This window comes from Oncorhynchus gorbuscha, linkage group LG10 (assembly GCF_021184085.1).
Source record: "Oncorhynchus gorbuscha isolate QuinsamMale2020 ecotype Even-year linkage group LG10, OgorEven_v1.0, whole genome shotgun sequence".
NCBI classification, from domain to species: domain Eukaryota; kingdom Metazoa; phylum Chordata; class Actinopteri; order Salmoniformes; family Salmonidae; genus Oncorhynchus; species Oncorhynchus gorbuscha.
The window spans coordinates 72,647,889-72,663,598 of record NC_060182.1 but is presented as its reverse complement, the minus strand read 5'-3'; the positions used below and the strand labels follow the sequence as shown (position 1 = coordinate 72,663,598).

Genomic DNA, 15,710 nt, shown 5'->3' with positions numbered 1-15,710 from the left:
CTTTAGTCTGGACACTAATAGTCTGTTGTACTTCTTCCCTACAGATCTTATCTGGAGGTGGAGATCTCTCTGTCCCAGGATCAGATCGGTAAATATGCTGACAAGGCTCTGCTCTACGCCAACACCTGTATGAAGGAGCTCCGTAGGCTGTTCCTGGTCCAGGACCTCATCGACTCACTGAAGGTCAGCCTCACTCTCGCCTCTGGGCTTAAAATAATGACATTGTCTCCCAAGTGGCGCAGCGGTCTAAGGCATTACATCGCAGTGCTTGAGGCTTCACTACAGACCCGGGTTCGATCCCAGGCTGTGTCATAACCGGCCGTGACCGGGAGTCCCATAGGGGGGCGGTTATCGTAATTGGATTGCAATTGGATGTCACGAAATTGGGGGTAAAAAAACATCGTAATAATAATGACATGGTGGACACAACCATCTTACCAACACTACATTCTTTAACATATGTCATCTCAGTACTATTCCTGCTGTCAAACATTAAGTTACACTTAAAACATCAAATCATTTTATGACATACCTTCAGTCAAATGTCATATGCACATACCATAAATTGTGGGAGTGGATTTGTTTTAGCAGTGCCAATAGTTAAATGTTTTTACCCTGTGTTGCAGTTTGCTGTCCTGATGTGGCTGCTGACCTATGTGGGCGCTCTCTTCAATGGCCTGACTCTGCTTATTCTTGGTGAGGATCCTTCTACGACTGGCTACTGTAGCTGTTATACTCAGCTCTGCACCCCTCTACTGCACACAATGTTCAGCCTGACACACAGCTCATATTGTATTTTGTCTCAGCTGTCTAACATTTTATAAAATGTAATATAATGAATCATATTGAAATCTCCATTTACACCATCACAGAGCCAATCGGAGTATGTACTATAATCAGGGGAGTGGGCTGTAATAAGCAAGCATCACAGTACCCCAGTGTCTGTCAATGGTTAACCCAACACAGTGAGAACACACGCTGTGGAGCAGGGAAACATGACCTGACAAGAGCAACTCAGACAGCCTAATGGTTGCCTCATCACATATGGTTCTTCATGGAACCAGTAAGAGTTTTACTGAAATCTGTATCACAGTGGATTATTGATCGCTCTGCCCTTGAGCAAAAACAATCGATTTCCAAGATTAGGATTAGTTGCATCCTAAAAAAAGCTAAATTCAATAAGGGCCTTGTTCAAAGGATTCATTCACAACTGAAGACGTAACAGATCTCATAGTTGACACATTGTGTACATGAGAATATTCCCAGGGGGACACTCCAGGTCTAACTGCTCCAACACGCGCTCACTCTCTTCCCCTACAGCCGTGGTGTCCATGTTCAGCATGCCCATTGTCTATGAGAAAAACCAGGTAAGAACTTCCCCTCACTCTCTAGAACACATGTACTGTACATGATTATTTTTTTACAATACAAAACAAAACACACATACAAACATAGTCATAGTCAACATCACACGTGCCCAGACTCACACGCCCATCTGCAGCACCCGCACACTCTCCGCCATATGTCCTCAAACTGTACCATTTTGATTCTCTCTGTCACCCGGGCTCTTCAAACATTTCGATAATAAAACATTTGACCTTTCCATTGTGTTAACCATGGAGGATTGGTTGATTTCCAGTTCAGTTTTTCAAAAGGATTGACAAGAACAGTATCATCCAACCCATGAGGTATCTCACTGCACCCTCATTTGCCATGTCTTGACATATGCAGACGGATTAAAAGTAAATAAATGTATATTGCAATACTTCTGACAGCCACCTAACTCTGGCCATAACTTTTGAATTGAATAATCCATGCCTTCTGGAAATGTTATAGTCATTGTTCACTTTACACTTACACATGACTGCTATTGCGGTGTAGAATTTGTGAATTTTGTCTTGTGTAATAAATTGTATATATATTAATATACTGGATTAAGCATACAGTTTAGTTAAACTGTATGCTAATTTTATTAGTTATGTTCCAACATTCCCTCCATTTATGCCAATATCAGTTATTTTTAAGTCTATGTTCCAATAGTTAATTCTGAAAGATATCCAAGGATTGTTCCATAGGGTTGTGTTTTTAGGGAGTGACATTGGTTCTTGTAGAATACATTTAATTTTCTTTGCTGTTATAGTGTTAACTATGAAGTTGAATGTTCTTAGCTTAATCCTTTGAAAAAACACAAATATTTTTGGGGCCATAAATGTGCATCTTCAATATGTACCCATAGTTAAAAGCACTAAAGAGGAACAATATGTCGCAAGTAAAAGCCCTGGGTGGTGAGTTGATACGGGTCCAAGTCTGGAAGGTTAAAACCACCCTCAGATTTAGGAAGATCTAAAACATTCCTTTTTATTCTGAGTTTTATTTTCCCATATAGTCTTATGACAGTTTACTTTTTTTAAAGAACGTCTTCGGTGGGGCAGTTGGTATTACAGAGAAGTATAAATGTATTCTACCCATTAGATTTATAGAAAGTCTGTTGCGTTTAATTATTTCTACTTTCATATTGTTGAGTAATGGGATAAAGAACTTTTTTTTTAATGTAATCTAAGTTGTTTTTCCTCTCTTCACCCTCAGGCACAGATTGACCAATATGTGGGACTAATACGGACCCAAGTGAACTCTGTGGTGGGGAAGTGAGTAGCAGTTAATGACCTTTTTTACTCAAGAATAAACACACTAGTCCCTGGAACATCCCACTATAAAATAGATTGGAATGATGTTCATCTTGATACAAACTAGAAAAGTTGAACACTATCAGAGTGGTGACCTCCATGTTGTCTCGACAGGATTCAGGCGAAGATCCCCGGGGCCAAGCGAAAGGAAGAGTAGACCTGAGTCTTGCTAACAGTGGAGCCCAGCTCAGACTCAGTGGCAGACAGCTTGATCATTGTTGGATAGCCTTGTCATTATCTGGGGGTAGTACTATGTCATCTAGAAGGTGTTCTCTAAAACCAACCACTGGAGAAGCCTTGACCCCAAAACTGTCTAGAATGGTTAACACGCATAGTAAATCACCCATGTTCAAGATAAGTCTAGGTAGCCAAGTAAACAATTTGGAAGAAAATGTATTTTTATTTTGTGTTGCTTGTTATTAAGCGCATGAAGTCAAGCCTTGAGTAAATATTATTTTGTATCTTTCGTGCAGTTCTCACACTAGTTTTTATTTTCCTTCAGTGCTTACAACAAACTAAGGTTTGGCACAAAAAGCGATATGCCTACAGAAATGCTCTGCTGCCAATGTTAAATACTGCTTCATGTTTCTGAGTTAGCTGGTGGGGCTTCTCTCAGTATATATAGTCAATATATATACACATTTCAAAATGATTTCTTTTGTGTTTTCAAGCACAAAATAATTTGATGTAATTGTAGTTTTTTGCATAACTATGTAACTACACACAATATCATGTTTTAGGTACTGTTGTTCAACTACTATGAAGACAAGGATTATCTGATGATATTTAGCTTGTTTGAATTAACTGTCCAACTTTGTACAATGTTCACCTATACTCAATGTAGTTCTTAGACCCTGGTCTAACTATTTGCACTTACAGTATGTATTTAATTACAGAATAAGACAAATAAATGTTCCTTGATGTATAATGTTGTCATTTTTCAGATCCATTACTGAAAATAGGGTCCAAGACAAAATGTTTTGACAAGGGCAGTCTCGTCTTGAGTTAGAAATATTAGGACATACGAGATGTTATGTTTCGTAATGGTACAGAGTGCATACAACACTAGATAAATATCCAAAGTGACTTGAAATAACTTTCTATGAACAAAGAGAGATACCTTCTGGCACAGAAGGCCCTTTCCTGTTACGTGTGTGCTTGCATGTCAGTATGCTGAGGTGACAAATTTAACTTGGCCTACAGGTCACTGAACTAAAGCTAGCACCATACCGTGACTCAGGTTCATTTATACAGAAGAAAAGGAGTTCCATTCCTTGAATATCAATGATTTATATCCCAAAATTATAGTGTAGTTATACTTTCCAAACACCTAATACAGCAATAGCAAAGCTGAATAAAAAGAAAAACCCAGGACATGAGAAGCATGGCAGGACCATGTGCAAAATGATCCAAATATATACCACAATTATCAAACGAGAATGTCCTCCGAGGGTTCCAGAAAAAGAAAATCTTGTAAAACATAAATAAGGAGAGTCAAGGTGAAAACAGCAGCATGCTGTGCTTCTGGGTGCTGCTTTAGAATGGCCTCACATGTTGAGCAGTGTGACGGGGTGTAGCTGGAACAGGACCCCTTTGTTCTTTTCATCTTCCTTCTGGACAATCTCCATCTTCTGACTGGGATCCACCTGCACACAAACACCACGCACACAAAATAGTCCCACATACACACTCAATATACACTGAACACAAGAAATTATAGTTAAGTATGGGCCTTACTTTCTATTTAAAGTCAGGACTGATTTGATTGAAGTGGGGAAAACTAACATTACACCGTGAATTCAAGCCATACCTGGTTCCATTTATTTGGTTCCTCATAGTACACAGGAACAAGGTCTTCCCGAGGGGGTGACTTCGTAAATAACCTGACGAGGCGTTCGCGGCAGTCCTCCTGCAGGCTGTTGATCCTGTCAGGCCCCAGGTGCAGAGGACCGTTGGGCCCCTCACACACCAGACGGTTGATGGCAACACGCAACGCATTGATCTGAGCCAACAAACAAAACAACACGTGTTATGTGTGGAAAGTGGACACTCCTGTTTTATGATGAATATTGATTTGAATGGACTGACGCAGGAACTACAAGGGTGTTAGCTACCTCTGTGATGTCCTCCACATCGAATTTGACATCAAAGGCGAGCTCTGTGTCATGTTCAGGCAGGACAGCCTCCTGAGAATGGACGTTCCACCCCAGACCACAGAGGGCACCAGTGTAGCTGGTCCTCTCCTCGTTGGTGCTGCAGAGAATAGGCAAGGTTACATTACAGACCTGTAGAACTTACTGCATGATTTCAAGTGAATATTACAACATTATTTATGTTACCACTTAGCCCCCTAGAGTACGTGTGGAAATATAATAAGCAAAAAATAAAAAGCTGTCAGTTTAAGCTAGAGATGTGTTTTTTTCCGCATGAGGATGCGTCTCTATCGACCGATGTCGCCCTTCCGCATCTGCAGTGAAGGGTGGCAGAGCTAGAGCCGTGTAGGTTAGACCATGAGACAGCCCATCTGCAGTGAAGGGTGGCAGAGCTAGAGCCGTGTAGGTCAGACCATGAGACAGCCCATCTGCAGTGAAGGGTGGCAGAGCTAGAGCCGTGTTTGTCAGACCATGAGACATCCCAAAAATTGGTCTTCTCACGAAAACAGCTGTCGTGTCCGAACGGTTTGCCAAACAGTTTATATAAACTTAAGTAGGTTAGGTGCGGTTAGCATGTTATTGGCATGCAAAAAGCACTGCTGGTCTCACGGTAATTGAACTTTAATTAACAAACATGTTTAGTATCTCCACGCATACAAGCCGCTGATGCGTGCCTTTGGAACATCAATTTACACCAAAAAAAAGTATAATAAATCAATTGAATATACACCATTACAATAAATCCATTATTTATTTTAGCCATGTCTAAAGACACATTCTGAAAAACAGAATAGAAGTTGGTCTACTGTATGTTATCTGGCTATGCTCCATGCCATAGGCGTGTTCATTTAGCTGATAAGATATGCCTTTAAGTCCCCTGCCATCATTTTCAATTATATTCCTATAAAATAAAGAATTTAGCAGAATAAAATAAAAGGGATATTTTTTCCATTACGGAGCGAGTGTGCATATGAAATGGTTATGTTGAGCGTAAAATGGATCATTTGAAACAGGTTCTATATGCTAGATTTAGAGTTATTTGGCAACTTTAGTTGTGAATGAATAAAAACATAAGGGCTGCATGGTGCGACTGTAGGCTATTGATGATTTGAGAAAGTTGCAAAAAAAAGCTTACGCTCCACTCCGTTCCATGCCTCAGGCTGCACAGCTGTTCCCTCATCAAGTAATTATATTTTCACCCATCAGACTATTGTCAATTTAATCTAGTCTTTATTAATATGTCAAATTTGTTTCCATTTAGAATGGACCATTGTCAAATGGGCAGGAACAGCAGCAGGGGGGAAAAGCCATCATCTCTATTAACTCCAACTGAGCTTTTCCCACCTGCCCTTTTTTCCAATGATGCCTGGTAGGCTACTTTGGTTTTATAGTGGCGCTTATTATGAGCAGCTGAGAAAGAAAGATAACATTTATTTTACTCCACGCATTAACCACTGTGAGGAGAATGCTGACATTCTGCCCAAACCCTGTATGCCATGGGCTCTCCAAACGTGTTCCTGCAGTGAAATCTGTTCGGGAACCACAATAGTAAAACGCTTTCGCAACTAAACATATTTCACTAAACTGTTGACGCACCCTCTGAACGCTCGAGAAATAAATAAAGGACAGATGAGATGGAAACGCAAGGTAGTGAGATTCTGTATAGCTTAAAAAGGTAATGTGTCAACCAATTATGAAAATATTTTAAATATTTCAGTTGGATATTTGAAAATCAAATTCAATATAATTGTAGACTAACTGTAAGTCACCGTGCACAATCAATGAACCAACAATATCACCTACGACTATACGTTCTCTTCCAGATTCGTCGATAGAAATTTTGGAGAGTAGCATAAGGCTGTGGTGTAAAGAACTTAAGTAAAAATACTTTAAATTACTACTTGGGGTAACTGTACTTAAAGTTAAAAATATCAATAGTAAGTAAATAATGTACTTTGTACATTTTCCCTGACAATGAAAAGTATCAAGAGAACATCTGGCAGACTCACTAAACACACATGCTATGTTTGTAAATGATGTCTGAGTGTTGGAGTGTTCCCCTGGCAACAACAAAAAACAAGAAAATGGTGCCACCTGGTTTAATTTATGTACGGAATTTGAAATTATTTATACTTTCACTTTTGATACTTATGTATATTTAAAAAACAAATACTTTTAGACTTAGTTCAATAATATTTTACTGGGTTACTATCAATTGAGTCATTTTCTATGAATAAACTCTAATATGAGCATGTATTTTGAATTAATCACCACCTTAGAAAGAGCTCTTCGTTTAATTGTGTTAGGCTTTGAAACATTCACAACGACCATGTTTTACAATTGCTTTCAAATCGATCATCACATGATTATCCATTCCACCGGTCTAATGTCCATTGCGCCCGTTTCTTGCCCAAGCAAGTCTCTTCTTATTATTGGTGTCCTTTAGTAGTGGTTTCTTTGCACCAATTCCACCATGAAAGCCTGATTCACACAGTCTCCTCTGAACAGTTGATGTTGAGATGTGTCTGTTACTTGAATTCTGTGAAGCATTTATTTGGGCTGCTATCTGAGGTGCAGTTAACGCTTATGAACTTATTCTCTGCAGCAGAGGTAACTCTTGGTCCTCCTTTCCTGTGGCGAACCTCATGAAAGCCAGTTTCATCATAGCGCTTGATGGTTTTTGTGACTCCACTTCTTGACATTTTCCACATTGACTGACCATCATGTCTTAAAGTAATGATGGACAGTCGTTTCTCTTTGCTTATTTGAGCTGTTCTTGCTATAATATACATTTGGTATTTTACCAAATAGGGCCATCTTCTGTATTCCACCCCTACCTTTTCGCAACAAATGATTGGCTCAAACGTATGGCTCAAATTCCACAAGGCAGAACTGTTAATTGAAATGCATTTGAGGTGACTACCTCATGAAGCTGGTTGAGTGTGCAAAGCTGTCATTAAGGCAAAGGGTGGCTACTTTGAAGAATCTCAAATATATTTTGATTTGTTTAACACTTTTTTGGTTACTACATGATTCCAAATGTGTTACTTCATAGTATTGATGTCTTCACTATTATTCTACAGTAGAAAATAGTAAAACATAAAAACCCTGGAATGAGTAAGTGTATCTGTGTGTCTGTATATACACACTGTTCAAAAAAATAAAGGGAACACTAAAATAACACATCCTAGATCTGAATGAATGAAATATTCTTATTAAATACTTTTTTTCTTTACATAGTTGAATGTGCTGACAACAAAATCACACAAATTATCAATGGAAATCAAATGTATCAATCCATGGAGGTCTGGATTTGGAGTCACACTCAAAATTAAAGTGGAAAACCACACTACAGGCTGATCCAACTTTGATGTAATGTCCTTGAAACAAGTCAAAATGAGGCTCAGTAGTGTGTGTGGCCTTCACGTGCCTGTATGACCTCCCTACAATGCCTGGGCATGCTCCTGATGAGGTGGCGGATGGTCTCCTGAGAGATCTCCTCCCAGACCTGGACTAAAGCATCCGCCAACTCCTGGACAGTCTGTGGTGCAACGTGGCGTTGGTGGATGGAGCGAGACATGATGTCCCAGATGTGCTCAATTGGATTCAGGTCTGGGGAATGGGCGGGCCAGTCCATAGCATCAATGCCTTCCTCTTGCAGGAACTGCTGACACACTCCAGCCACATGAGGTCTAGCATTGTCTTGCATTAGCAGGAACCCAGGGTCAACCGCACCAGCATATGGTCTCACAAGGGGTCAGAGGATCTCATCTCGGTACCTAATGGCAGTCAGGCTACCTCTGGCGAGCACATGGAGGGCTGTGCGGCCCCCCAAAGAAATGCCACCCCACTCCATGACTGACCCACCGCCAAACCGGTCATGCTGGAGGATGTTGCAGGCAGCAGAACGTTCTCCACGGCGTCTCCAGACTGTCACATGCTCAGTGTGAACCTGCTTTCATCTGTGAAGAGCACAGGGCGCCAGTGGCGAATTTGCCAATCTTGGACATCGGGCCCTCATACCACCCTCATGGATTCTGTTTCTGACAGTTTGAGCAGACACATGCACATTTGTGGCCTGCTGGTGGTCATTTTGCAGGGCTCTGGCAGTGCTCCTCCTCGCACAAAGGCAGAGGTAGCGGTCCTGCTGCTGGGTTGTTGCCCTCCTACAGCCTCCTCCACGTCTCCTGATGTACTGGCCTGTCTCCTGGTAGCGCCTCCATGCTCTGGACACTACGCTGACAGACACAGCAAACCTTCTTGCCACAGCTCGCATTGATGTGCCATCCTGGATGAGCTGCACTACCTGAGCCACTTGTGTGGGTTGTAGACTCCGTCTCATGCTACCACTAGTGAAAGCACCGCCAGCATTCAAAAGTGACAAAAACATCAGCATAGGAACTGAGAAGTGGTCTGTGGTCACCACCTGCAGAACCACTCCTTTATTGGGGGTGTCTTGCTAATTGCCTATAATTTACACCTGTTGTCTATTCCATTTGCACAACAGCATGTGAAATTTATTGTCAATCAGTGTTGCTTGATAAGTGGACAGTTTGATTTCACAGAAGTGTGATTGACTTGGAGTTACATTGTGTTGTTTAAGTGTTCCCTTTATTTTTTTGAGCAGTGTATATATTTTTTTTTTATACCTTAAGGTGTCCTAAAATTCTAAACCAAATAGCTAAATTATACTTGTTATGATCGTCTTAAAACAATTCCACGTTAGCTTGGTAGAACCCCAATCATTTCACATTCCCTATAGGACCTTAAGGTACGGTTCTCTGATAGGTAATTTGATCAAATGTGAATGTGGTGAGGAGCATACTATCTCCAAGCAGACTGACCGTAGCTCTATGACAGGGCTGAAGAGCATGGTGATGAGAGCAGGCAGGCCGTGGATGTGAGGCATCAGCGTAGTCTCCTTCAGTAGAATGCATGCGCCTAGAGCAGCACACACACACACACACATCTTACTGTTATAACAAAGTCCATGTCTGGTAGGGTCTCACCCTTATTCTAGAGCCCTCAAATTCAAGTGTAGACCACGAAGCCAGTTCACTTGCACCCCTCCTCGAATCAGGGACTGATTTAGACCTGGGACACCAGGTGGGTGCAATTAATTACCAGGCAGAAAATAAAACCCATCAGGATCCAGACCTCATAGGGTAAGAGCTGAATAACCCTGTTCTAGAGTGTGCTTACATCCTAGGTCACATCCCATTCCCAGTACTGTACCCGTGGCACTGACAGACACTCCCCCGGCCACCAGCATCCTCTGATGGCTGTCCTGAGGACTGTCATTCAACGCCACTGAGTTGATGCGGTCCTTTTCTATGCGCACCGACCTGTAAGGAGTTGACATTAGCACGGTCACCAGAAGTGGGCCAAACTATAACCTGATCTGGGTGACACGGACTAACCTGTAGTGGCTGACATTGCAAAAGCTGTGGAAGTTGACTTTGTGAGGGCTGGATGGGCCATGCACAGGAACCTGTTGGGAACAGCATCAGCAACACTTACTTACAAATCAGCAGTAAGACTCAAATGGGCATTCTGTAGCCACTAACATTCATACACATTTATGTTCGGAGTCTTTCTATAAACTAGCTAGTATTTCCTACACGGAACACCTTGTTACAGCTGTTGATAAGTCTGATAATAATCAGAACCCCCCCCTGCCATTACATTAAGATAAGGGGGGTTCATAGCTACAGTCATGTGAAAAAGTGCATCCCCTGGAAATTATATTTATTTTTTTGTAAATATTTGGACAATATTTGGACACTTCAACATTATTGAGAGAAAGGTAACCTAATATAACAAATTAAACTGAAAGACTATAATTTGCAATCATTTAATGATTAAAAAAAAACAATTTAAAAAGGAACAGAAACGGAATTCCATAGTGCAGAAAGTACACCCCTTGCTTCAATAGCTGGTGTTGCCCCCTTTGGCTGAAATATCTTAATGTAGTCGTTTCTTTTAACTGCCTATCAGTCTCATATCGACTGGGAGGATTTTTTTCTCCCACTCTTCTTTAAGGTACTGCTTCAACTGTGTCATGTTGGAGGGATTTCTTGCATGCACAACCCGTATCAAGTCCCCACACATCATTGACGCGATTGAGATCTTGGCTTTGACTCGGCCATTCCATAACCATTTCTTCTTTTGCACCATTCTGTTGTAGCTTTGCTTGTGTGTTATGGATCATTGTCCTGTTGCAAGATCCATGTTTGGTTCAGCTTCAGCTTTTTGACAGATGGCCTCACATTCTCCTCAATAATTCTCTGGTACAATATGGAATTCATGGTTGACTAAATGAAGGCAAGCTGTCCCTCAGGCAGCAAAGCAGCCACAAACAATAACGCCAACCATGCTTTACAGTCAGTATGAGGTTCTTTTGTTCAAAGGCAGTTTCATTTTCACCTGGCATTGCGGCAACTCCACCTTTGACTCATCTGTCCAGAGCACATTGTTCCAGTAGTTTTGGTCTTTACCCAGGTGTTGTCTGGCAAACGTCAGTCGTGTCTTGATATTATTTTTTTGAGATTAGAGGCTTCTTCCTTCCTGACCTCCCATGTAGGCAAATTTTGTGCAGTCTCTGACAGTTGACTCATGCACTTCGATATTGATTATGGAAAGAGAGGCCTGTAGATCCCTTGATGTTACCCTGGGGTTCTTAGAGACTTCTATGAGCATCTTTCAGTCAGATCTTGGGCTGAATTTGGTTCGATGACCTGATTGCCAGTGGTCTGGAATTTTCTCCATTTGTAAATGATCCGTCGGACAGTGGAACGATGTACTTCGAATTGCTTGGAAATGGATTTGTAACCCCTCCCAGACTCACGGGCATCAATAATCTTTCTTCTGAGGGCCTCTGATCTTTGCATGACGTGTTACCACGCACCCATATGGTTAAGGCGGCACACAATTGGCCCAGCGTCATCCGGGTTAAGGTTTAGCCGGGGTAGGCCGTCATTGTAAATAAGAATTTGCCTAGTTAAGTAAAAGGTTAAATTTAAAAAAATAAAGACCAAACCAGACAATGTTTCAAAACTTTATGGAAGGCTGGACCCCCGCAAGGTACTCTAATGATTTCCTAATAATTTGCCCCTGTTTTAGTGCACCTGATCCTAATTTTAGGTGACGGTAAGGGTGTACACTTTTTCTGCATAAGGAAATTGCATTTGTTTATTTTAATTGCATAACATTTTAAAAGTAAAACATTGTGTGTGGTGTGTTAAATTGAGTTACCTTTATCAATGATTGTGGTTGGAATTTTGCAAAAATATCCATGTGTGCAAATACGTAAAAAGTTAATTAATTAAAAGACACTTTCCAAAGGGTATACTTACTTTTTCACAATAAAATAATAACACAATATTTAAAAACTGTGTTTAACACTATCATGATTGGCATCTAGTTGGGTTTGTCTAACATCGTGTGAGGTCTTTGCATTTATGGTATTGTAAGTTGTTTTTATCATATATTAGGCATTAATCAATTAAATGAGACATTGAACTTGAACAGTGTACAAATCCTGGATCTAGCTGTTGGACACTTTTTGTATAGATCTCAGAAATGCAGTGTAACATTGTGTCTCCTTATGTTACACGGTGTGAAAACAGTTCAAGGGCATACAAACCCAAAATGGGGAACCAGGCCCAGTCAATCAATTTGTTTTTCCCCACAAAAGGGCTTTATTACAGATAGAAATACCACCCCCCCGCCACGATTCCGCAGGTGAAGATGCCATATGTGGAGGTCCTGTGCTGGCGTGGTTACACATGGTCTGCGGTTGAGAGGCCGGTTGGACATCATTCCAAATTATCTAAAAAACAACGTTGGAGGGGGCTTATGGTAGAGAAATTAACTTTCAATTATCTAGCAACAGCTCTGGTGGACATTCCTGCAGTCAACTTGCCAATTGCACGCTCCATAGAAACTTGAGTCATCTGTGGCATTGTGTTGTGTGACAAAACTACACATTTTTGAGTGGGCTTTTTTGTTCCCAGCACAAGATGCACCTGTGTAATGATCATGCTGTTTATTCAGCTTCTTGTTATGCCACACCTGGGATGTAAACAAATTTGTGTGCAAAAGTTGAGAGAAATAAGCTTTTTGTGCATATGGGTTCTATATTAGGCCCTATATAATGTAGCTCAGTTGGTAGAGCATGGCGCTTGTAACGCCAGGGTAGTGGGTTCGATTCCCGGGACCACCCATACGTAGAATGTATGCACACATGACTGTAAGTCGCTTTGGATAAAAGCGTCTGCTAAATGGCATATATTATTATTATTATTATTATATGTACAATTATATAAATTATACAATTGTATAACATTGAGGTCCTTGAAAATTACAATGAAGTGCTTGAAAAAGTCCTTGGAAGTCCTTGAATTTGACATACATTCTTTAAGCAGGGGTCATACAGACATTATATGTTGTTGTATAGGTGGAGATATGGGCTAATTTGCATATATTCACTTTAATTCCTCTAAGTACCATTCAGAAATGTTTTGCCCAATGTTACACATTGGCCCCATTATTTATAGAAATACCCTTATACGTGTTAAATAACAGGAACAATTAATTAATTAAATACATTTTAAATATCACCAGATACCTATTGTATCCCAGGAATTCCTGACAGGAAGGTGTGGCCCTGGCCCACTAATACACTGTAGAACAAAATTTACACCAGCTCACATGCTACCAAAATGCCAATGGCGCCATCTTGTGGTGAACTAACACTGTCTGGTTGAACCAGACAGACAGTCTATTGAACACAACCTAGGAAATGTGAATTAGCCGTTTGGCCAGTGTTCTTGCCTTGCTCTTCAGAAAGGACCAGCTGGTCTTGGAGAAGGACTGGAGCAGGCTGTCGATGAGCTGCTTCTCTTTCTCCTTGTTGGTCTTCCAGGAGCTGCTGGTAGCGTTGGGGGTGAAGGTTCCGTCCTGCAAGTCTTTATACAGAGACATCAGCACCTCGTGGCTCTGCTGCAAGACACAACCACACAGCACTGTCAGGGCCACAGCCTCTGTGTTCCTACTGCTGGACAGCTAGGACGCACTGAATGATATTTGTTTATAGCCAAGCCTTACAAGAATACCACAATTGAACAATTCCCCATTAGCACAACTTTCCAAAAAGATACATGGCAGTTGATTCTGCAGTGAAGACAGAAAGCTGGTCTGTGTTTCTTAAGGTACCTTGGACTCAAAGCTCTCGTCGGTCTTAATGGCGTGTCCCTCCTGTATCATGATATCAGCCACACTGGAGGTGACCGTGTCGGTGTTGATGAGCAGCTCCACGTGCATGACGCCGTGCAGGATAGAGAACAGGGAGACAATGAGTGAGAGGCCGTTCACCAGTGTTATGAAGCGGTTGCGTGCGCGGCTGCTCCACTGGTCCCCCAGGATCATGGACTGGGCTGATGGATGCATCCCCGAGATACGAAACTCCTGGGCCTGAGTAGGACACAGTCACACCAGAATACAGGCACATTTTATCTGGTTAGGATGTGGCCAAAATAGGGTGGATCAGGAAGATATAGGAAACATACTGTATAGACTTTGTAGCTGTACCTGCAATGGGTGGGCCATGATATCAGCAGGTAGCTCCCTCAGACAGCTGCATGACACCAGGGTGGTGTTTCCGTAGTCCAAAAAGAACACCTGGGACATTCAAAACACATACTTTACATGGTTCATCCACTATAACAGCAACTATAATTAACCTGTATTTAAGTGTATGAAAGGGAGTCATTGTGTGTGCCAGTAAGCTTGGAGAGCATGTGATTGTACCTCCACAGAGCTGCCGCGGACGTGCAGGATCTTGGCACGGTAGTAGAGGCCCTGCTCGTCGCCCTCAGAGAAAGGTGCCAGGCACAGCAGGTTGGGGTAGAGGGAGACAGGAACTGGACACAGCTCACGAGAATTAATCTCAGCTGTCAGATGCTAGCCTCGCCAGCCTGGAAGCCCCAGAAGTGGCCCACCTCCACCACCTAGGGAGCCAAGATGAAGGGGGCATGCTCGGTTACCACCTCCACTGTAGACTGTACATAACGAACATGGAGGGTATGTGATCACCTAAACTCAGTTACTCTAGATATAATCTTCACCACATTACTCATTTACACAAATAACTCAAAGAAATGTGACTGAAAAAGGAGTTTCAGCCTGATTACTAACTTCTGTAATGTTGACCACGAAGACGGGGTTGGAAGGCAGCTTGTCTGGGTCGATGGTACTGCTCAGCACCCCCACTGGGTAGACCGAGTTGTCCTGGAAGTCCACATTCACCCTGCAAACCACAGAACTGGATAGAATGAGTGATGAAAAAAGAAACCTGGAGGATCCCTCCAAGGGGGAACACAGTTCAAGTGTAACAGTCAGTCACTGAGCTGCATCAGTGACACAGATAATCTATGAGACTGACCCAACTGTAACTCACTCTCATGACAGCCCAGTCTCTAAATGTGTGTATGGAGGAGAAGGGGGGGGGGGGCGCGGTCTAGCTCGGCCTAAATCTCCCCTCTAAGAGGCTGTGTGATGGCTGTGGAGTGTTAACCATAGTGCCAGCACGTCAGGTTACATCAAGGCCCAGTGTGGAGGGGTGCAGCCTGTGGGTGGCTGCAGGGCCCACTTCCCCCAAACAGCCACTGACAGGACACCTCCTCCCCCCTGAAGAGGTACCTGGCCCTGAGCCAGAGCTGGCATTACCTAGACATCAACTGACCGCAAAACACATTTATCTTGAGAAGTTGGGGTAAGATGCTTCACCCATGCAGAAAACTGTATTTTGTAGCATATGAAAGGGTTAAAACTACAGCTCCTAGCAGTGTATTATTAGCGTGAGAAGGATGTA

The 15,710-nt window shown here is 42.1% G+C and overlaps 2 protein-coding genes across 4 annotated transcripts in view; one reads left to right on the top strand and one right to left on the bottom strand.

Annotated features, from left to right (window-relative positions):
* The window catches only part of rtn1a (reticulon 1a), a 50,472-nt gene extending 46,863 nt beyond the window's left edge, over positions 1-3,609 (top strand). For all 3 annotated transcript variants that reach the window (XM_046366947.1, XM_046366948.1, XM_046366949.1), the window contains 5 exons: positions 45-183; positions 627-696; positions 1,321-1,367; positions 2,587-2,645; positions 2,799-3,609. In XM_046366947.1, coding sequence (XP_046222903.1) covers positions 45-183; positions 627-696; positions 1,321-1,367; positions 2,587-2,645; positions 2,799-2,841 — 358 coding nt within the window. In that variant the 3' untranslated portion in view covers positions 2,842-3,609. The remainder of the gene's footprint in view (positions 1-44; positions 184-626; positions 697-1,320; positions 1,368-2,586; positions 2,646-2,798) is intronic.
* A 345-nt stretch (positions 3,610-3,954) lies between these two features.
* LOC124046513 (ATP-dependent RNA helicase TDRD9-like) overlaps positions 3,955-15,710 on the bottom strand; it is a 32,629-nt gene continuing 20,873 nt past the window's right edge. Inside the window, 12 exon segments of the mRNA XM_046366955.1 lie at positions 3,955-4,330; positions 4,495-4,686; positions 4,799-4,937; positions 9,682-9,778; positions 10,073-10,182; positions 10,258-10,328; positions 13,673-13,840; positions 14,054-14,311; positions 14,429-14,518; positions 14,648-14,799; positions 14,802-14,847; positions 15,035-15,146. Coding sequence (XP_046222911.1) covers positions 4,232-4,330; positions 4,495-4,686; positions 4,799-4,937; positions 9,682-9,778; positions 10,073-10,182; positions 10,258-10,328; positions 13,673-13,840; positions 14,054-14,311; positions 14,429-14,518; positions 14,648-14,799; positions 14,802-14,847; positions 15,035-15,146 — 1,534 coding nt within the window. The 3' untranslated portion in view covers positions 3,955-4,231.